The 23,373-nt window shown below is 29.2% G+C and overlaps 1 protein-coding gene across 3 annotated transcripts in view; it reads right to left on the bottom strand.

The window, feature by feature from the left end:
* LOC132947241 (cGMP-specific 3',5'-cyclic phosphodiesterase) overlaps positions 1–23,373 on the bottom strand; it is a 105,388-nt gene that overhangs the window by 25,320 nt on the left and 56,695 nt on the right. For all 3 annotated transcript variants that reach the window (XM_061017481.1, XM_061017480.1, XM_061017482.1), the window contains 2 exons: positions 12,636–12,754; positions 245–403 (listed from right to left, as the gene is read on the bottom strand). In XM_061017481.1, coding sequence (XP_060873464.1) covers positions 245–403; positions 12,636–12,754 — 278 coding nt within the window. The remainder of the gene's footprint in view (positions 1–244; positions 404–12,635; positions 12,755–23,373) is intronic.

The raw sequence follows: 23,373 nt of genomic DNA, 5'->3' as shown, positions 1-23,373 counted from the left end.
AAGTAAGTATATGTATATTGTTTATTATTATTATTATTATTATTATTATTATTGCTATGTATTACTATTTAATCGAACCGCACAACACAATGATAACAACAACAACAACCACTACAACATCGAAAACAATAATCATACCTAATTTAATATTATAATGTACCGTTGTATTGACTGCCCGTCGTCGTTTGTATTCAATTATAATAATATTAAATACGTATTATTAATGTATTATTATTATACTTGCCTCAACGTCGTGCTCGGTAAACGAGTGGCTGCCGTCGGTCTTGTTGATTATCTGAGCCACTCCGATCACTTCGTTGTCATAGTTGCAGATCGGCACGCACAATATCAAATTGGTCGTGTAACCAGTCATGTGATCGATTTCCCGGTTGAACCGCGGGTCCTGGACAAACACGAATAATTATTATTATTGTTGCGTAGGTATTGTACAGTATAATACATGCGGACAATGGACATAAAAAAATACGCAAAACGCGCACGTACATCGGACGCGTACAAAGCGATTTGCCGAACGCACATCCCTATCGGTGTTTTTTTTTCATATATTTGGTGCATCAATTAAAATTTTGAATTTTCGATTGGTTTTTCAGAGTATAGATATACAGCGAGACATCATAATACAATTTTAAACGCTAAAAAAAAAAACAAGTTTGTATCGTCATAACTCTTCATACCCCTCACGAGCGGCGTAAAAAAATCTGAGTGTCAACTTGATATTTATATGAATATATGATATGCGGCAAACTTGAAAATTCCAGAACTACTCAGAATTTTAAACAATAAACGCACAATACTGTAGGATGATACAATGGGGAAGAGCACTAACGGCGAATCGTCCTGTATCATACGATATCGATGTATGATAATGTCTGCAGTGATGTATTTGCGCGTTTTCGGGCCACCTCACAATTTCACGACCTTAATATTATTACCGTGTAGGTATATAACATTATAATATGGGCAATAAGCACACAAAATATGCAGAACGTACGCGTACTAAAGTGTACAGTATACACAACGATTCGCTGAATGCGCTCAACTCCATCGGTGTTATTTAATAATAGTGAGCATCTATTTAAATTTTGAATTTTCGATTGGTTTTTGGAGTATAGCCGTATAGGTAGGTATACACAATTTTAAAAGCTTCAAAATAAAAAAAAACAAGTTTGTACCGTCATAACTCTTCATAACTCTCACGAGCGGCGTAAAAAAATCTGAGTGTCTACTTGAAATAGTTATGATATGCGGCAAACTTAGAAATTTCAAAACTACTCAGAGTTTTAAACAATAAACGCACAATGCTGTAGGATGAGACAGTAGGGAAGAGCACTAACAGTGAATCATCCTGTACAATATCGATCTATGATTCGCTGAACCCGCACAATTCCATCGGTATTATTTAATAAGCGTCTATTAAAATTTTGATTTTTCGATTGGTTTTTCTTATTGCCTATATAAAGAGACCATAATATTATTTTAAACGCTTAAAAATGCAAGTTTTTTAACGTCACAGGATAGTTACAACTCCTCTGCACAATCGGCGTGAAAAAATCAGAGTGTCTACTTAAAATAGTTATGATATGCGGCAAACCTAAAAATGCCAAAAGCCATCGGTGTTATTTAATAATAGTAAATCTGTTGAAAATTGGATTTTTCAAAGGATTTCCATAGTATGCAGAGACCATAGTATTATAATATTGTTTTGAACGTTTAAAAAAAACGGTTAGCACCGTCACGGGATAGGTATTCCTCGTAACTCCTCTGCCCATCACGCGTGGCGTAAAAAAATCCGAGTGCCTACTTGAAAATATTATAATGTGCGGCAAACTTAAAAATTCCAAGAGTCAGAATATGATATAATAATTATACCCGTGATGCGTATATTTGTTTTCGGGCCACCTCACAATATTTCACAAGCTTAGAATATTATTATCATTATTAGATAAACCGAACACGACCGCACAAAATACGCGCATACACTATAATATAATATTATAATATCAGACATGTATATTATACATATTACATACGTATTAAAATATATCGAACTCGACGTGTGTCTGATACACCTAACCAAAAAAGAAAATACGATCAATTCGTACCTTACAGCATAATGTATTATGTAATGTTATGCACATAATAATATATCACAGTGGACGAAAATATATTATATAATATGCAGCACGGAATAATATTACTACTGCATGACGGCATATAGTATATAATACCGCAGCTGAAACGTGTAAAACGTGAGTTTATAACATTTTTTCTTAAAATGGTATACCTTAAGTATGGTATATAGGTACCGCGGGTACATAATGCTATTATCGTTAACTACCGCTGTAAAATCATTATTATTATTGTTATTATTATTATTATTATTATTATTATTATTATTATTATTATTATTATTATTGTATTTTGTGACGTATACTGCAGCGCTGAATAAAGGAGAACAGTATTGGTACCTACCCAAGTATTGTAGTTGTTTCGAAATCGGTTCATTATCGGACATAAAAAACAAAACAAAAACACGACCATGACACACGTGCTCGTGTGTTTTGTAGCTGATACGTTTATTATATTATTGTTTGGCCGATAGCTTAAACGATACCTATTCGATATTATATGTTATATTATGGACGTGAGCGCCGTACGTGTTTTAGGAGCCTATACATTATTTTGATTTAACAAGAAAATAATATAGAATCGGTTTTGATTTCGTTCTTTGGTATTATAGGTGAAGCGAATAACATCCATTTTCTCTAAAATTAAATACATTCATTAGGTATGCAAAATTGCAAAGAAACCCGAACAGGATAAATGTTCAATTAAAATGTTTTAAGTACCCACACTTTTTAAATTTATATGAAATTCTAGCTCGTTGAATATTAAACAAAATAACAACGTTTTGAATAGCACCCTTTAATTAAAAATATTTCACTTTTGAAAAACAGAGAAACATGGAAGACCCGTGGTATAATAAATTCGTCGAAATTTGAATTGTAAAGCTCGAATTTCTGAAACTTTGCCAGCAACTTTTTACTCATTTGGAAAATTTATAATGGCACCCTCAGTTTCTGAGTAAAAAAATATTCGAGTTTAATTTTTTTAAATAATAATAGGTACAATAATCGTAAACGTAATAGAAATTAATTAATATATACAATAATTGTAATTTAAGTTTAAGTTTCAAGTATAATAATAATATTGCTAATCATCAAACTAAACAGTATACATAATTACATAATAATATAATATAGATTTAACACATTTATAAATGCTGTGTAATAGATTTATATTTTAATGAATGTTTGAAATAACATTACAAGTATAAAATATGCAGTTATTTGCTTATGAAGGACAATAAATTAGGAAAATCGATTTTGTCAAATACTAGTTTTGCGTACAAATTCCCGTTTTCTCCTATGTTTTTTTTTACTTTTAGTTTTCCCGATTATTTTTAAAATCAATGGTAATGTTATATTTTTAACTCGTGTAATAAATTTATCCGATTTTCTACCAAAAACCGCAACCTCAAAGTTGAAGATCGAAATATTTTTCTGCTCCAAATGGTGGGACCAGACACAAAAAGATAAATAAATAAAAAAGCTGTCAAGATGGTAACCACTTTGCTGTCAGTGTATACGGTAAGTGTTGAGTGTACCTCGAGTACCCATATGTCACTGATGACTGATCTGAAATGGATAAGTTACATTCGAATTCAATGATAAATCATTGTATAATATGTACAATATGTACAATGTGGCAATATAAATACGACGATAATGTTTCTGAGTGAAGATAGTCTAACTTTTTGGTAACCTTAGTTATCAGACAATTATTTTAATAATAATATTATAATTTTAACAATTTTTCGTATTTATTTATTTTTTTTAAATTTCTGATTGTTTTGAAAAGTACTGGGCATTTTTTGGCTTTGACCTTCCAAAATATTAACAAGATACAGTTTTCAACCAGAAACCATCGTCAAAGTTGAAAACTAAAGTATTTTTCATACTACCTATAAAAAGAGATTAACCATAGATACAAAAAAAAAAAAAAACGTTTATACCCACATTGATCACATTTGCAAATGATTTGCTATTTTATATAAGGTACCTACCTACCCGGGTACTCATATTAAACCAATGTTACAAGTGCGTGCTACTCGATAGTTTTCCTCTATAAGGAAAATCTATGAATCATAAATATGTTGTTGCTAATAAGTAACCATATAACAACGAAAACCTCACAATAATAGGTCAGAAACACAAAAAGTGTAGTGTACCCAGCCCAAAAACATATTATTATGTTAATAAAATAGGTACATATCATTGTAAAGTCAATACACTAATCACTCTGCTCAGAATCCAAAATAACTGTTAGAATATGTTGATAGTATTAATTGTACCTATATATATAACACTGTTCACTTGGCTGTAATATTTCATTGCAATTTCATCACAAATATATTTGAAAATACTAAACATCAATATGGGTACAAAACGTCCACCCTGAAAAATGTTCTACCTTCGAACATCAAAAAAATTCATTAAACACGATTTATATCTGATAATGTACACATGTGTCGAAGCCTGTGCCTACTAAAATTTAAGGGACATAATGATTAATCAAATTTGCAATATATAATTAATATGGTTCTATACAATAATAATAAATATATGCGTGTAGAAATTTACTCAGACATAACCCAATATATGTCATATGGTACCGGAAACCGTCCTCAAAGTTGAAAATCTAAGCATATTTTACACTATAAAAAGTGTCGTCAGATACAAAAAAATAAATAAGCATCTTAGTAAAATAAATGGGTACATTCATAGCTCATAGCTTAGAATCTGAAATAACTGTTAGAATATTTTTATAGTATTTGTATACCTACTGTGTATAACACTGTTTACTTTGCTGCAATATTGCATTACGATTTCATTAAAAATATTATATGAAATATGAAAACTATACTAAACATCAACACAAGTACGAAACGTACTACCTTCGAACATCTGAAAAATTCATTAAACACGTTTTGCAATAATGTAAGTACACAAGCGTCGAAACGTGTACTAAAATTTATCGGGACAATATGATAAATGAAACTAGCAATAAATAAATACGCAGTTACTATGTACAACATATATATTCCGGATACACGCGAGGAGAAATTTACCAGAAGTAACCCCGTTCACGTCATCGTATATAATATTATGTTCGAACAATTTTCTTGAGGATTTTTGTATCGCTAAATATTTCATGTGCACACACCACCGCACTCAGTCCTATCCAGAAAGTTTGTTTACTCTGGAGACGTGAACTCCCACGTAAGTGTGCCAGTGGCATTTGGAGGCGTTCCGTCCTATTGATTAAACTATAATATATAGTGCCGTTCGTAAAATTATTTACTTAGAAGCGACGTTTCAAACTCACGCGAATCATATAGAGGCGCAGTAATTGAAAAATTATCAATTTAATAATTTGAACGCTACACCGCGATTACAATATATTATTATGCACGATAACTACAGTCGTCGACCTCACTGTCAATCTTTTCGGCGTTTTATACCTATATGAGTATTTCTTCGAGTTAAAAATGTGCATTATAGTAAAACTACGTTTTTAGACCTTCCGACAAATTCTGATTAATCATACAACTAGTAATAATTATTTTTCCATCAGTCGATTTCGTTTAACGAAACGTTACACTCGCGGCAGCACATGTGTTATCTCCGTCTTATAAATATACCGCTCGCAACATTGCAAATTTGTATTCAGCTCAATCCATTTTGAGTCGTAAATTTCAACTTAAGGGTGGATTGACTTATTACCATATTTAAAGTTAGGAATAAATTATAAAAACCCATTTAATGGTCGGGCATCAATATTAGTAATCATTTTTTTTTTATCTATATAATATTATATTTTATCAGATTTTTGCATATTTTAACAAAATTAATTGCATAATTTATTATTTTATATTGCATGCAAAACATATACCTATATAGGTAGTTATAATAACTCACTTTAAAATTTAAATATCGATAAAAACCTACGAAATTACCGGGATAGTAATTTTACCTCTAAATTAATTTTAATAGGTCGATTCCTCCAAAGTTAAAAATTAAACAATGCATTCTTCTTCTGAACGCACATATTTCGCAATGTTGCGCGTTTTTATTATTAAGACGGAAACAACACATGTGGGTGTAATGAAAAGATTATAAAATTTATTGTTAGCAGAAAACACGAAGAAAATATCGCGTTCGTTCATATTGGCGTTGTATAAATTATTACGAAACGACATATTATTATAAAATCTGAACTCATGATATTACGAAAAATAAAATAAATATGAATGCTGCAATAATTACAGTCAAATCGTGATAAATAATATAATAACAATAATATGATAGCTTTCATAATCAAAAAATATACATGCATATTATGTTGGAAACGAATTGGATACACACCAACATTTTCAATTATCTTAGTCTTAAAATAAAACAGGATAATAATATTACTTTATATTTATATAAATATAGTATAAGTATATTTATATATAGTATAAGTATAAGTATAAGTATATTTTATTTTTTTATATTTTATCCCATGACACTAAACATTTCAAGACTTACAACAATTATGTTGTAGGTACTATCACTCGACTTTCCTTTTGAATTGTCCAAAAATGTAATCCTCGCTCTCCTGTATCTATAATAATATAATGTTGCATTTGATGTTATATTATGGTATGTTTTAAAACGCATCAAAAAGTTGCGTCAGTGATAACTACCGTTTAAAATTTAAAATTCCAATTGAAAATTTTATAAATAGTTATATTTTGCGGGTTCAGCAACACTAACAACTTTTTGGTTTAAGTATTATTGTGGTAAATATTACCATTGATTATAAATAGTATAGACAGCTCACTGCAGTACAAAATACATTGTCCTTAGTTTTGGCGGGTACCGTAATAATCGCTAGTAAATAATAGGACTGAGGACTGAGATTTGTGATGAGCTGTGACATCGAAGCCGAAAATGCGAGGACAGGCTATAAGACGTTTTGCCATTTTGGTCGCCGATTACCTATGTAATATGTTTAAATACCTACAAATAATAAAGATGTTCTATAATATACCTACTATTAAGTTTAAATTGACAAAATGTTATGAGCATGTTCCATTTTAAAATACAAATATGTACGCGATGTCCACAATGTAATTTATTGTATGATAAACATTGTACCTACCTATATATTATTATATAAACGATCTATATTTTATTTTTTTATTGACCTCAAGCCCGGCAACCATGGCCATTAGCTATTGTAGAGATTACGGTTGGTACGGTTGGTTCGCAGCACGTGTATGTGTGGCGAGGATTTGTTATTAGGAGCCCGAGTGGTCACCCATCCGAGAATTAGTGGCACCGGCCGATGATAAATCCTCGTGGCTTCGTGTAAGTGTAACGTCCTATATAGTCTGATTAATAATTTAAACTTGTATAATCACAGAGGGGTAAAATTCATCCAACGTAAACAGGCAAATTTTACCTCTAGCTGAAAAAAACATCAAACTATTTATTTCTTTTCAAAGATTAAAACTTGTTAAAATACCTAATATTTTATTTATTCCATAAAATTAGTCTAAAAAGTTTCAGATACCAAAAAATATAAATTGCATTTGATTGAACAACTTGTTTAGTCATACTAATAAATTTTATAAAAAATAATAAGTAGCCATCAAACAAATACACAGTATTCCCACATTTTTAGTTAATCAGCCGAATCGGTCATAGAATTTTCTTTTAAAATGATAAGCTTATACTACACAGAATTTTAAGTATATCAAGATCATTTTAACAAGGGTTTGATGGCATGTAGAATAAATAAATATACATATATAAAATAAGATAAATATATTTATATATATATATCAATTATATATACCATTTACCTTATACTACTATATAGACAAGAATAGTGTATAAAAACAGCAAAGGTGTAAACACATCTCTCACTGATGTAGCCCGTCTTGATGACAAAATACAATAATCTTTATATCTATAAATATGACCCTACTACCCCGCACTACCATCATATTGAGTAATGGACTAATCAAAAAGCGACCTCTATGTTGTTCCGCTTTCCATACACTCATTGCTTGTCTATACTATAATATTAATACCCAAGGTGGATTGAATCCACCTCGTTAATAAAATTAGTATTTACAATCAATGATAGCGTTATACAATCTACATTTATAATATTATTGATAGCTTCGGTTTATGTTTATTGTAGACTGTAGTACCTACCTATATACATACCTAGTAGCATTTGATTAAATACTAATAAATATATTTAATAATTAATGTACTTAGTTATTATTCGTATGATAATACTAATAAATATTATACCATTCATAATCAATGACATTACTAAACATCTATATATTGTTGGTTTTACCGAATAGCTGGGTACGATTATACACGAACTTAAACGTACAAATCAAGCGAAATCAATGGAACCGCTTAATAAAAAAAGTCCCGTTTTATCGGCCTTAATATTATGCTGTATACATATTATTCAAAAACCAGTTACTGTTTTGCAATATTTTTCTGTTCATATTATAATATATATTATGATAGTGATACGGTATCTGACTATACATATTTGATATAATAATATTGTCTGAACAAATCTAATTTAAATTAATGCTTAAGACTTTTTTAACAATTACAACCGAGTAACTGACTTTCTTCGAAAATAATATTTATCATAATATCTTAGTGTAAAATTATAATATCTAAACACTAACGATTTTGAACCGTCATAAGTCTAATCGATTATTATAACAACCAGCTAATATTAAAGATAAGTTGTTTAGGATATTTCTTAACAAAAACTTTTGCCATTTGGATGTCATTACATGGGTACTTTATTGTACACATTCTGAATACTAGCCAATATATTTGTTTAGATTATATTACTTTTATTATGATGGTTACTTGGCCCAACATACGAATTCCCAACACTAAGAAAACAAATTTGTTATTTGTATTTAATTTATCGAAAAAAAAAACTCGTTGTACTAATTTCATGAACAAAAAATAATACTAATAATAACACTATACAGGTGATGCATACTATTATATCTAATTATAAAACGTTTGCAACTATACAGTGTGATTCACCAAGTATGCTCTAACCCACCTTTTATACTTTAATTGCCATATTTTCAAACACTTTAATTTATCGTGCAATTAGCAGCAATAGAAACTTATTTTTTTCTAAAAAAAACCCTTTTTTCGAAAACGTTAATAGATATAAATATAAGTTCAAACATTTAATTCCTGAGATATTAAACTTAAAGTATTAAGGATAATTATAGTTCACGATAATAAGTTTTGAAAATATGGGGCCTATGAATTATGATGATTCAAAAATTATAATGATTAATATAATTTTTTACTATCTACTATGATTTTTTTATATATCCAAAAGATTGAATCATTTTTTTACTACAAAACTTGTAACATACACAAAAAATTACACGTAAGTAATTGTAAAATCAATACATTCATTGTTTATGGTTTCATTCAGAATCTAAAAGACTTGATTCTCTCCCCTTTTCGCTTATAGCGGCAATCTCACCGGCACTAGGTTTTTTTGGTCAGGTGCATGTATGTATTGATAGATAACCATAGATAACACGGGCACTAAAACTTTATGTAGGTATATTATACAATTCACTATACGCAATGACATTTTAAAAATAGAAATAATTTTTAATTTTTAATCTTGTTTTTTTTCTAATCACACCGCGTGTGCTTGTTATTTTTACTTATTTTATCATATTATGTTTGTGCCCAAACTACTATAGTTTGACAATATTACAATAATAATCTTGATTTACCAACTATAAAAAAAACTTATTGGTACATGTTCAGTGTTATAATTTAAATAATTTTATTGATTCTCTATTTTCTTTCACTATAAATTATTAGTCTTGAATATTCAAATACCAGCTTAAAACCAAATCAAATTTATAAATAAATAATATAATGAGAGATGTTAGTAAAGTTTTTGAAATGAAATATTAATGCCGATTTTGAATAACCCGATAAATGTATCCAAAGGTGTAAACTGCAAACACATTTCTTAGATTGAAAAATTACTTAAATTCATTTTTTTTTGTACAAAAAGTTTGACCAAAACATTATTGAAATATAATACGCTTTAAAAATTTATGGACTCGATAACTTTATGTCATTATAAAAAAAAACTTTCCTCGTATAGTTTTCCTTAAAATTATGTTAAAAAGTTTTTTCCCGAGTACTTGAAAAGTTTCTCCACTTTATTCTCTATCCCTCTAAATCATTATACTTGTCGTCCTTGAAGATGAATGTGAGAATAAATACAAAACTAAAATAATCGAAATTATAACTAGTGTTTTTCGAATCTTTGAGCTAAGCGCGGAAAATATAACAAATTATTTTAATGTAGTGCTTTTGTTGCTCCAGAGTTTATGAATAATATTTTAGAAATCGAACGTAAGCATTCACAAAAACATGAAATCATTGCTAAACATTTCACATAGTCTTACATGAAATTCTAATCTTAGAACTTAGTTGACAGACGTATAATAAATTATATAAATTACTTCTTTTATAGTTATATATTTTCTTGATTGTATATAAAACACGTCAGTACATTATAATTGAATGTAATAGATTTTATTTTACCCTCAAAATATTATATATCATAATATATTTATTTAACGGGGTGCCGCCAATGGGAGTCTTCGCCTCGCTTGTCCTTCTATTTATGTTTTGGTTTCATTTTATCTAACTTGCTTATTGTAATTAAAAAAAAATTATATATGTTTATTTCAGAAAGTTCAATTTTAGGATTGCGTAAACTGTTCTAGAACATGTTTATGGCAATAGAAATGTATATTGTAAATATTATAACTCCCAGTACCTATAAACCCATAAAAAAAAATAAAAATAATGATTGGATCCAAATTTTAAAATTATTAAAATGTAAATGCGCGTTTTTTAACGAAAAAACGTCATAAAATTAAATAGAAAAATATAAGTATGTTTCGTATGATTATATTTACTGTTACGAATGGAACGTGAAGAAATATTAAAAGTTAATTTTTGAAACCAATAAAAATGTAAAAAAAAAACATAAAAAATAGCAGTGATTGAAAATAATAGTAATTTGATACCGACCGAAAAGATAAAATACGAACTAATAAAACTTGTATCGTTTATCGTATAATTTTTAAACTTTTGGAAACGTATAATTTGGTCAAGCAGCTATACCTACTATATATGTATATATATATATAACCTTTTGTAACCTTTTTGTTTTTGCGTTGTTCATTCAGTGAATTTTTGAAGCCAAGCCAATTTGCGTTTTAAGCTTTTATGAAAAAAAACTGCACGCACGTCCGTGTGGGTACCTAAACGACGGACGACCGCGATATCTGTACAAGTGGCGATTAACGAAAATCGAACGTTTTACAGTAATTTATTATCCGATTCGAAATACGCGTTCACCATTGATAATGACGGATAATAATAAATTAATATAACGTACCGGACGACACCGGCACGAATTTATTGTGATGTGATCATCCGTTCAAACGGCGATCCCCGCGGGCTGGTATACGATATAATAATGCAATTTAATGGCTCATTATAGGTTTTTGTTCGTCACCTGCTCTCATTATAATATATACTATAATATATTATAGGTATTCCTGTTGTATCTCTTATTTTTTTTTTTCTGTTTTTATTAAAACTCTTTGTACTCGCGTAAAACGGTACCGACGCGGGCGGTGTAATGGCGTACGATAATAAATAGAGCTGGGATTTTGACACATATTCATTTTGTGTGTGTGTGTGTGTGTGTGTGTGTGTATGTGATTAATAATGTAGCTCCGAAAGTGGAAAATGTGCTTCACATGTAGTACACTGTTCATATACTGGTTATTTTGATACAACTTTACGGTGTATTTTTTTTTTCATTTTAAGGGTATTTTTTTATTTTTGTGTTTTTCATTATGTTTCAACTTTTGGCCAAAATAATAAAATAAGTAGGTAGATACGTAAACAAAAATAATCATAGTAAACAAATCGGATTGCTGCCTATACGAATTAAGATTAGAAAGAATTGCAGGTAATAGAAACACATCGAATCGTATATTAATTTTTAAAGGTAATTCTTGAATTTTTTATTACAATAAAACTCCGATTATTATTGCTCCTGATATTTTTTTTTATTCTTAGAATATAAAAATATTATATTTGAACGTTTTTTATGATGACATATCGTTTGCTATTTCCAAAGTGTTTTTACATTTTGTATACCTACAACGTTATAGAGGGCATCAAAATCCCAGCCCTAATATTAATTTATAGTATTGTGTATTACGAGTATAAATTATATTTTTTTATCATTTGGTCAAACGATACGCGCCGAACGCATTTTCCGTACCTAGGCGGAAAACAGTGCTCTAAGCGGTTCTCGAAAAGTTTATTTTAAATTTGCCATCACAAACAGCATCGTGTTGTCCTTCCTACCTGATATGCGTTCCTGATGTTGACGACTTGCTTTGTTTCCGCCACCGTGCCAGCCACCCCAACTCCGAACGGTATTTGGATTTCTTCCTCTTTCGCCTTGTCGACAGCTTCGCTCAGTTCTGCAGACATAATATTACGACGATTACAATACCATAATAACAGCTATGCTCGGTACTAAGTAGTAAGTACTAATATTTTATTTGACGACGATGAAGTTGATCGTGTGACATCAACGTAGCACGCTACTCAATATCTTCCTCTTCAAAGAAAATGTAATAATAAGCAACCATTAATTGTATATACTATTATATTATATACCTAGTGAGAACTAAGTAATTTTTACATTTTTTTTTTTTTTTATTGGGTAACCCGCGGCAACATAGGCCATTGGGTGTGGGGGAGGGCACTGTAGGTCTTTATATTGGGTAGGTTGGTACACGTGTGTGTTGTGTTTTGGCAGAATTTCTAATGGAGCACCCGTAGGTTTCTGCCGTGCCCCGGGTGGGGATTTTTACATTTTATTCATTTCTATATGGCGATAAACAAAGAGTTAAAAAAATAAAATATATCTGCACCCAGCCAAAAAACATATTGTTGTAATTTACTACTTCAAATCATGTGAGAAAAGAAAAACACATCGGTTTAACGATAAAATTATTGTATAATGATAAAAGAATCACTATAACGTTTTAAGAGCTGTTTTTTTCACATTAAATTAACGTCCGGAAAATAAGCGATGATTCCGAAAATTGTTAACAAATTTTCAATATACGTGCGAATTGCGTTTTCGGAATGCATGCCAAACGCAGGCTATACCGCATTTGACTAGTACCAACTAATAGTATGTTATTTTTCAAAATTCGAATGCATTTAAAAGTTACAACTATATTCTCTCATATTTTTATAGTATCTGATACACATTTCAGAATTTTACACAATTACCGCAAAGCGTTCGATTTTAACTGTATCGAGTTGGGAATTGGACAGTTAATATTTTAATATAATTAGGTATTGTATATTTGTATTTATAATGTTAATTTCAAAGTCGAACGGAGTTCTAAATAATTGAGTGACTTTCTTAATTTTCTAATCGGTAACATTTAACGGCACTACAACTGCGTATAGTAATCTACCTAAAAGTCCTTAAATTATACATTTTGAGTTTGTTTTTTGATTCTAATTTCTTTTCTATGTCGAACGAATGTTTCTAAATTTTCCACAGAACCTCTCTGTGGATTGAAAATTTGTCACAGTTGGTATTATTACTGATGCAAAGTATGACATTTTATAAATATTCAATTAGTTAACTTGGAATTTTTGAAAAACTAACGTGAAACGACGGGAAGTCTTGCGGTTGACCGAGATCGGATTCCCTATAACAAGGAAGAAAACTATTTGTATTGTTTTACTTCGTATAAATTACCCACGAGACTTGACATTTCCATGGATTATTTATTTCTGTATTTTAATGAGGTGATAAATATGTCAAAACATATTCTTACTTAAGTAATTATAAAATACCTAAATAAAAAACAGCTATGATTTTTCCCAGTAAAGTTCAAATGAAAATAATATTTCAAATAAATAAATTGTACACGCAAAAAGTAACGCTCTAATAGCCACGATTAATATTATAAGCTTGTTATCAAATCGAATATCAACAACGCTGTTGTCAAATTTCAAGTAAATATTTTTTACGGATGTATAGGTCCTAACAAATTAAACGAATAAACACTATGATTAAGTTGTTGGTAAATAGTTAGAGAGAAAAATTAATACATGATACAGTAATTACAGAAATTAATGCAGTACATAACAAGATAAGTAGGTACCTACATATTTAAAGAAAACTCGAAGTAAAATATATAGGTTGTATACGTCATAATAATATATTATTATGAGTTTAAACATTACCCCATGATAGGCTATTACCGGGCCATAGGTAGGATTATTAAAAACATAATATAGTTGTGAATACATTTTCTACATAAAAAATAATGTCCATCCCGATATGATTCCAACTGTAGCAATTTATATTAAATGCGCGAAGACGCAAGCTTGTAATCTAAATAAATGTTTATAGAATGTTTAAATTATCAACGTTTATTAGGATAGCAATGAGTTGCGATTAAATTCGTAATTAAAAACAAAACAAAACTGTATTATTTCGAGAAAACTGATGTACGAGAATAAAATGTAGTGCAAACGAGAGGTATACCCCCTAAAATAAAGGTATACCCCCTAAGTATAAAGTTCTTGGACATTGGATAGCAAAAGCGCGTTTATCGTATATTATATAGTCGTTAAAACCTTTCGTTATTGCCAACCGTTTTGATTCAATTATCCACGACTGCTTGTTTAGTGGGTCACATAAATAAACTTAAAAATATGTCATATATTATAATATAGTCACAATCGTAATTTAACAATAATTCCTTATTTTGATTACGAATTAAATTTCGTTTAGTTTCACATTTTAAGATTAACTATCCGTCGACGTTTTCAGCATTGACCCATTTAATAATAAATAAAAAAATAAACAAAACTAAATGTAAATTTAAATTCTTAACGATTAGACATTTTGTTTTTTTTTTTATAAGGGTTTCATTAGAAGAACAAACATTAAACGTAAACGGTAATGCTTCTAAGCTGATTGTGTGATGTACTGATATCCTTTATTAGCCTATTTTACATTGAAAATCGTAACCATAATATTAGAGCTGATTCCCTATATTAATTTACGTTCGTTAATTTAAATCGAACAATAAATTTGTATGTGATCATTATATAATTATATATATATTGTTTTTAATTATTACAATCGTCATTATTTTATTTCTAAAGATACATTTTTTTAAAATAATTATTGACACATTATGTACATTTTAAATCATAAAAAAAATAATTATTATCTAAATTAATTGGTTCTTTTAAATTAAAACTTCATAAAATAATTGTTTTAAATAATATCGTACATTTCAATTAATGTCTAATATTCTATTAACTATTTCCAGTTTTAAATTGTGAAAAAGTTTGAGCGAATATTTTAATAATTTAACGTACAATCGATAATTTCTACTTACCAAAATTTAATCAAAATAAATAAATATACTCTATTTAAATGGCCTTTTCGAAGTACCAGTCGCAGCTGCTGTGGCTACGCGATAATCTATAGAGGAATTATAATATTAATATGTTTGAATGTATTTTGTAATGCTGCGTGCCTGCGTGAAAAGTGGTTGTTTTTCCGAAGAAAATAAAAACATCCATCCAAACGTAAAACCAATATCCATCTCATTATGCTCCGCGGAATATGGAATTAAATTTTAACATATTTATTCGCATTCCGTCTACAGTCTACAGTCAGAATTCCTATACATATCTGTACTTATTATCTAGGTACTAAGAATAATAATACGAATGCGGACAATATATATGATGGTAAATTGATGGTATATATTATACGTTTGTCACAATAAATCACACGACATCAATAACTGTTCGCATTATAGACAATAGTCGATCTTCTCGGTAACTACCTAAAATATATCGATTGTGGATAACTACATTCGACAAAATAAAAATAATAATAATCTTGTTTGAAAGTCACACGTATATAGGTAGTATGCGTACCTATACCGTATCGAATAGACTTTTCAAGAGTAAATAGATACTATATGAAGCAGTAGGATTTTATTCCATTATTGTCATCGGCTATTCCGACTACGCAGGTGGGTGGGGCGGCATTTCCCCTCTAGAACTTACCTATCTACAAAACACGAATATACTGAATAGTATAGAGCCAGATAACGTTTTCTGTATAATATCATAATAATATATTATATTATACCGAACATCTAATATATAAAGTATGAGGGTATAAGGTTTAGCCGGCGAAGACAAATAAGTGTAGGTACCTCCTATACACTCAGGTAAAAGCCGTTTCCGCCATTCAGAGTTTAACTCTCGCAAAATACATTCGCGAATGCGCTTTGCATTGGCTGTTAGGTTAATGATTGTACCTATTATTTTTAACGAATAATTACGTGAAGATGATTTACATAATAATAATTTACAAATTACAATACATTTTAAATAACATTTATCTTTATGTACCGTCGTAACTCATAAAGATAGGTATCATATATATTAGGTGTACCGTGTACCTACTAAAAATAGTCAATGCTTATACAGTTTTTTAGAGAATATTATATGGACAGTATTTCGATATTCTGCACAGCAAATTCGAAGGTATAATAATATGCTACATATTTTTTTAAAGTGCCTAAAAAATGGCTTAGATATAGTAAAAACGATAAAGTACTATCGGTTGCTGATCGTTATCCACACCTAATTTGCGTTTGACAAAAAAATAATAATAATAAAATTGGAACATCGTGATGGAAACCCTGTCGTAGTGTCATACCTACAGAATCGAATATACTTTTCAAGAGTAGATATACCGATGCAGTATAGTACAACCGTGACGCCGTGTCGAATCGAAAATAATATTTTATTCCATTATTATTGTCGAGTTCCGACGACTCGAGTGGGCAGGGCGGCATTTCCCCTCTAGAACTTATCGTCTGCAAAACTCGTATATACCGGCAGAGCCAGACAACGATTTCTGTAAATCATAATATTATATATTATAATTTATTTCTATAATATAGAACATTAGAACGTATATAAAGTACGAGGGTATAATGTCTAGCCGGTGTAGGAAAATAAGACGTGTAGGTAGTACCTACTCGCCTAAATCCTCCGACGCCAATGATTTCTATAATGGCGTATTTAGAGCTCAACTCTGACAAAAGACACTCGCGAATGTACTTTGCATTGGCTGTAGTTAGGTGGCTACGTATATAATATTGTTATTAATGATTTTAATATTATTAACGAATAACTATAGGTATCTTGTGAAGACGATAATATAATTTATAATACAATAAAGAATATTGATTTGGTGTATAAAATATATATATTTAAATAACACTGGTTATATTATACCGCCGTAACTCATAAGTATTATAAGTATATAGGTATTGGTATCGTATTATGTATATAGTTAAAATAGTTACTGTAGATTATACAATTTTTGAGGGAATATTATGGATGATAGTTCGATGTCGTATATTCTATACTTACAGCAGAGTCAAAGGTATAATAATATGCTAACAATCTCTTTTGAGTACCTAAAACAAGGATTGGTAAAAACGTTATAAGTTTTCCCTGGTGAACAAATCTAATTTAGCACCCTAACCATTATTTTTTATTTTTTTTGTTTGCAAAAACATATTTTTTATTTATTGAGGTTGCCAAAAAAATAATCATGGAAATTATTAGTTTTTGGGTTATCCTAAACAATATAGGTGTACTTACCATATATTTTTGTGAAGCAACACTAAACAAATATTTGATGAAAATCATTTTAATATTTGAACTTTTTAAAATGGTTGGTTTCGAAAAAAACATTTGCGATAACCATTGGGTTTTGAGTTATGCGCGAAATGTGTGCAAATTGCATTTACTGTATTTTCATATTTTTTGGTAAGTCACTAAAAAATCAATTTTTTTTGCGTTTGCTTGGATAGCTTACATAGAAAACATCTCACGACTTAGTATACATAACCATCTCTGGTAAGTCACAGGGTAAAAACAAAATGTTTTTATTGACTTATAGAGACAAGGATATCTATGACATTAAAGTTTACATACACTCTGAATAATTATATTTAAAGAAAATTAATATTTTAGAAATTACAATAGATTTAATAGACTATAATATTAAATTATAGTATTAACTATAATATTAAATTATAAATATTAAAAAAAATAACTACTTATAATAGAAACATTTTTATGTTTTTACCACGTACAGTTCTGTAATATAAATTAAAATAAATAAATAAATAATAATTTAATGTTATTTTAAAAGATATTTCTGTTGTGTAGTTTGGGTGAATAAATTACGCTTAAACAGTTATTATGTCAAAATAGTAAATACACTACACACTATTTCCGAAATTAGAATTACGTATATTGTCTTTGATATGCCAAACATTTTAATTTAAAATATAATTAAGTTTAAAAAAATAAACTTTTAATTTACATATTTTTATAACGTGGAGAATATTCCATTAGTTTTAATGTACAATGATAATATGTATATACAACAATTATTATTATTTTGTACTATGTATAATATCGTACTCGTTATATTTGTTTTAACTGTGTAAATACGTGAACGTGAAGGGAAATAAAAATAATAATAATAATTATGTTAGTCGTGTAGAACGCACTCGCGGAGATTGAAGATGCAAAAAATAAAAAATATAATATCATTTCAATAATAAATTGTTGACTCTCGATAAAAAAAGACGCCTATCTGCAATAAACTAATATAGAAACCATCAATCTCATTTCGTGTGCCATTCGTGTTTCGTGGCTTGTGGTTAACAAAGGAAACATTGCATTTTCCGAAGAATAAAATTGAAAACCAACTCTTGTATACCTGAAAGTTTGATTGACGCCTGTTGCACGATATATATATATATGACATAAGTACACGACGATGGTTCGGTGATCGAATGAAAAATATCTTATTTGGTCGACGTCCACCTTTGATGCATGATTTTCAGGCTTAAAACGAACGTTTTAGATTGATGGGTTTCTCATTCACACGTTATACATTAGTTGTGCCAACAATGAGCTTGACATATTGTGTAAAACAACCCCTATTTTAGTCTTTCTCAATTTAATATAATATATATATTATATATATAAATAAAAAAAGCCTCGAAAGACGTTCGACGATTATCGCTTTGTCCGCCGTCGGAAGGACGGATTCTCTCAGACAAAAGCCACATTTAATTGATCGTTCTGTTCCACGGTTTCATCCCCTGGGATTACGTTGTACACGAGCAAATTAAATAAAAGATAATAAGCAAACAGTTCACAATACATAGAATATAAAACGATAGTGGTTCTGTGTTAATTAAAATTCCTTGTATTCTACGGAAACCCAATTTTGTTGAAAACTTTAAATCATGAGTTTTAATTATTAAACCAAATCACAACTATTTATGAAATAAATTAACTTCATAATATTATATTGACAAATCGAAAGTTTAAATAATATTTTATAGCTATCACAAACAACAATAAAATGTTGGTCTATCGATTTAAACGTAGGTACATAAAGGTTATTCCTAGTACTTACTAAGGAAATTATTATTAATTTACCGATCGGAAACGGTTTGATTTATTTATTGTATTCTTAGTTTGCAAAAAACTCATTACATCCCGTCCAAATATGTTTCCTACCATTGTTTTAAAGGGGTATTTTATTTTCCTATATTTTCCCAACGATTTGTACGTTTTCATTTATTTACCGATTGTCAATACCAGTAAATAAAATATATCACAAAGAATAAAATTATAATGTTTAGGCAACCTACATATTGTTTAATACCTAGTCAACTCAGAAATAACTATCGCATAATAATAAATACAAATAAAATAAATTGGCCAAGTATGTAGTACGAACACTGAGATAAAGAATCATACATTTTATAATATACTTAAAGTAGGTAGTTTAATAAAGGTGTTAAATTTAATATTTGAGTATTTCAACTTTTTTTTTTATTATTGTTGTTGTTGTTGTATACACATAGGGTGTGGCGTTCTATTGTATTCCACAATACATAAAGCCTGCCAGGGATCTTATTAAAGTTTCTAATATTATAATAATAGTCTATTGTCTAAAGCTCACTTTATTCTCTGTCCATTTATGAACATATTTTCCACGGCGATAGACGATAGTAGTTATGTTAGGTTAGGTTAAGCCCACCGATTTCTATAGCTATTATTTACTATTATACTAGATTAGGAACTCCGTGTATAAAACGAATTCAACATGATTTAAGCTCGTTCGCCATGTTTCGGTATATGTGGAAAAACGTCCATACGGATATAAAAATCACAAGCTATTCAGGTGTACCGTAATGCTGAAGATAAGATGGGTACTTGTATTATATTGTTTACATATCCAGGTCAATTTGTTGACCAATAAAAATGGTGGAACAACGTCGATTTGATGACACGAATTCCTTATCCATAGTCTAGCATATATGTATGTCTCTGTGTATAAGACTATACGTCACATATTAAGAAGTTCATAATGGATCACATGTAGTGGTAGCCAGACAGAAACGTCACCCAACAAATAAAAGATTACTATATATTATAATTCTTCTCTACACTTTGAGACATAGAATAAAGAGAATTTGTTTTGGGTATATTTTTTTACATAGGTACTATTGGTAGGTATATTGTTACATCCAAGAATTTTATATATTTCATTTGCACGGATAGAATATACGTAGGTAATATCATAATTTATTCACGTTTTATTTCATTTGTTTTCATTTTGTATACGGATAAATTCTGACGTCGTAAAATTGAAAATGTATTATTTTATACGCATCGGAATAGCCGTTTTAAAAGGTAACTTATTTATGGATGTATATTATTATAAAAATATAGTACAAAGGTACATTAGGATAGTATTTCATTATGTTCTGCCGGCGCACGGCGATCGTCGTTTCGTCGTAAAATTTCCAAAGGGATATCATACGATAAAACGAAAAACAGAAGAAAAAAAACCGAACACCCCCGAGCTATTATTTAGTCAGAGACGTAAAATGACGATCGTTTGAAAATCGCGATTCTTATTCATATTTTTACGCGATAAAGTGATATTCCAAAAATTCGTATAGCGTGAATTTAGATAGGTATATTATGTATAATGGACGTGGTAGTGGTCGCTAAGCCTATACCTTCATTGTTTTGACTATTAACTCTTTCACGTATCAGTTATCCGATAATTTCGGGTTGACATCTGTCAACTGTGCAGCGTACCCAAATTGAAACTCGCCAGTTATATATAAATTAACATTTAATAATAATTTAATCTTAAAAGCATGCGCGGTCAAAGAGCATTATCTAAAATCAGCGAAGCTGATATGATTATTACCGTTCAGTTTTGACGAAATAACAATATAGACACATACTAAATACACCCGCCGGCTACCAGATTGGCGTTGTTGTTGAATTTTGTCCGAGGACCGATAAATAATAATTATTTCAAAAACTATAAATATTTAGGGTTGATATTGAAAATTGAGCATAATATAATATAAAAAATTAGGTGAAAACCATTTGACTAAATCCACAATTATTACATGAAAATGATGAAAAACTATTTTGGACATTTTTGGTAGGCGGGTTATTGACGTTATAATATTTAGCTCTATAAAACCCAACTAAAACCCATTTGGACAACCAAATTTGAGACTTCGGAGAAAATAATCGAACCTAAATAAAATGCAAAAAAATCGAAACAAAATTATTGTTCGTTTAATAATTTAAATTTATTCATTACTTTATCACCAGAAAAAGGCAACGTTTTTAACAACATCTTCACAGTTTCAGCTAATTATTAATGTTTGGGAACTTACTTTTTTTTTTTGATGATTAAATTACCTACAATACGAATTACCTTTCAAAATTGTAATTAAATTATTTCTAAGTTATTTTTTTCTATTTGGCCTGCAAGTACATTACTTTTGCACTAAAAAGTTACTTTATTGCCATAAAAGTTACTTTTTTATTTTCAAAACTATCAAGGAACCTTAATAATTATGTTATCAATGCGTGAAATAAATAAATTAACTGAGTAATTGTGTCAATCAAAAATATGAAATCATATAAAATGTTCATTTAAGAACCAAAGAAGACAATACTTGTTTAACACATTTTATTCTTTATATTTAATTTAAATAACAACACTTTTTCTAAATTACCAATTTAAAATTACTAGTTACTACCTATCTATCTATCTAGTAAGTACCTATTAATTTAGCTATTACAAACATTTTACTGTCGAAAAATAATGTTTAATTTTTTTATATTTACACATACCCACTATCAATTGTTTCTCAAAATGTATTTAAAAAAAAAAATAACAATAGTAGCTTGGTAATTTTACTACAAAAATGTAACTTTGTATAAATGACTTACAATAAAATGCAATCAAATTACCGTCAAATTAATCAAAAAGTAATTACGTTACACTAATTTGTAACCAAGTTAATAATTACTCTTCGACATTGCTAATAACTACCCCTAAGCGGTTCGGTAATAATTCATCGTTTCATTAAACGTTGAATGATTTTTGCGTTCACAAATCAATATAGTTCTGTCATTTTAATAATAATTCGCACGAGAATCGAATTAGAGTTATTTAAACAGAATTGAAATCATTAATGGATCCCCGCAGCAGGTATACCTATAAGCTACGGTGCAGTGACGTAGGAGATGCGAAATATAGTTTCGGTTTTATACTAATCAATAACTACGGTTTTATTTTAATACAATTGAGTGTTCTTTTCTTTTCTTTTCTTTTCTTTTTTTTTTTTTTACACACAATCTCCCGAATACTATTTGTACTTAGTGCGGTTTTTATTATTATTGTTTGTTGTTTCAACTAGCGCCGTCCGAATGTATTTGTGGGGTAGTGGGGTATAACTATTGATTTTGTACTGTCTGTTGTGTGTATATTATATTGTGGCTATATTTTCGGTAACCGACGTATGAAAAAAAAAAATTCTTGTAAAGCGAATCAGATTTAAGAAGCGGTGTTTTACGTTTTTATCTTACTTAATATTATAATATA

This window comes from Metopolophium dirhodum, chromosome 6 (assembly GCF_019925205.1).
Source record: "Metopolophium dirhodum isolate CAU chromosome 6, ASM1992520v1, whole genome shotgun sequence".
Classification (NCBI taxonomy): domain Eukaryota; kingdom Metazoa; phylum Arthropoda; class Insecta; order Hemiptera; family Aphididae; genus Metopolophium; species Metopolophium dirhodum.
The sequence above is the reverse complement of the archived record's forward strand: the minus strand, read 5'-3'. Positions and strand labels throughout refer to the sequence as shown.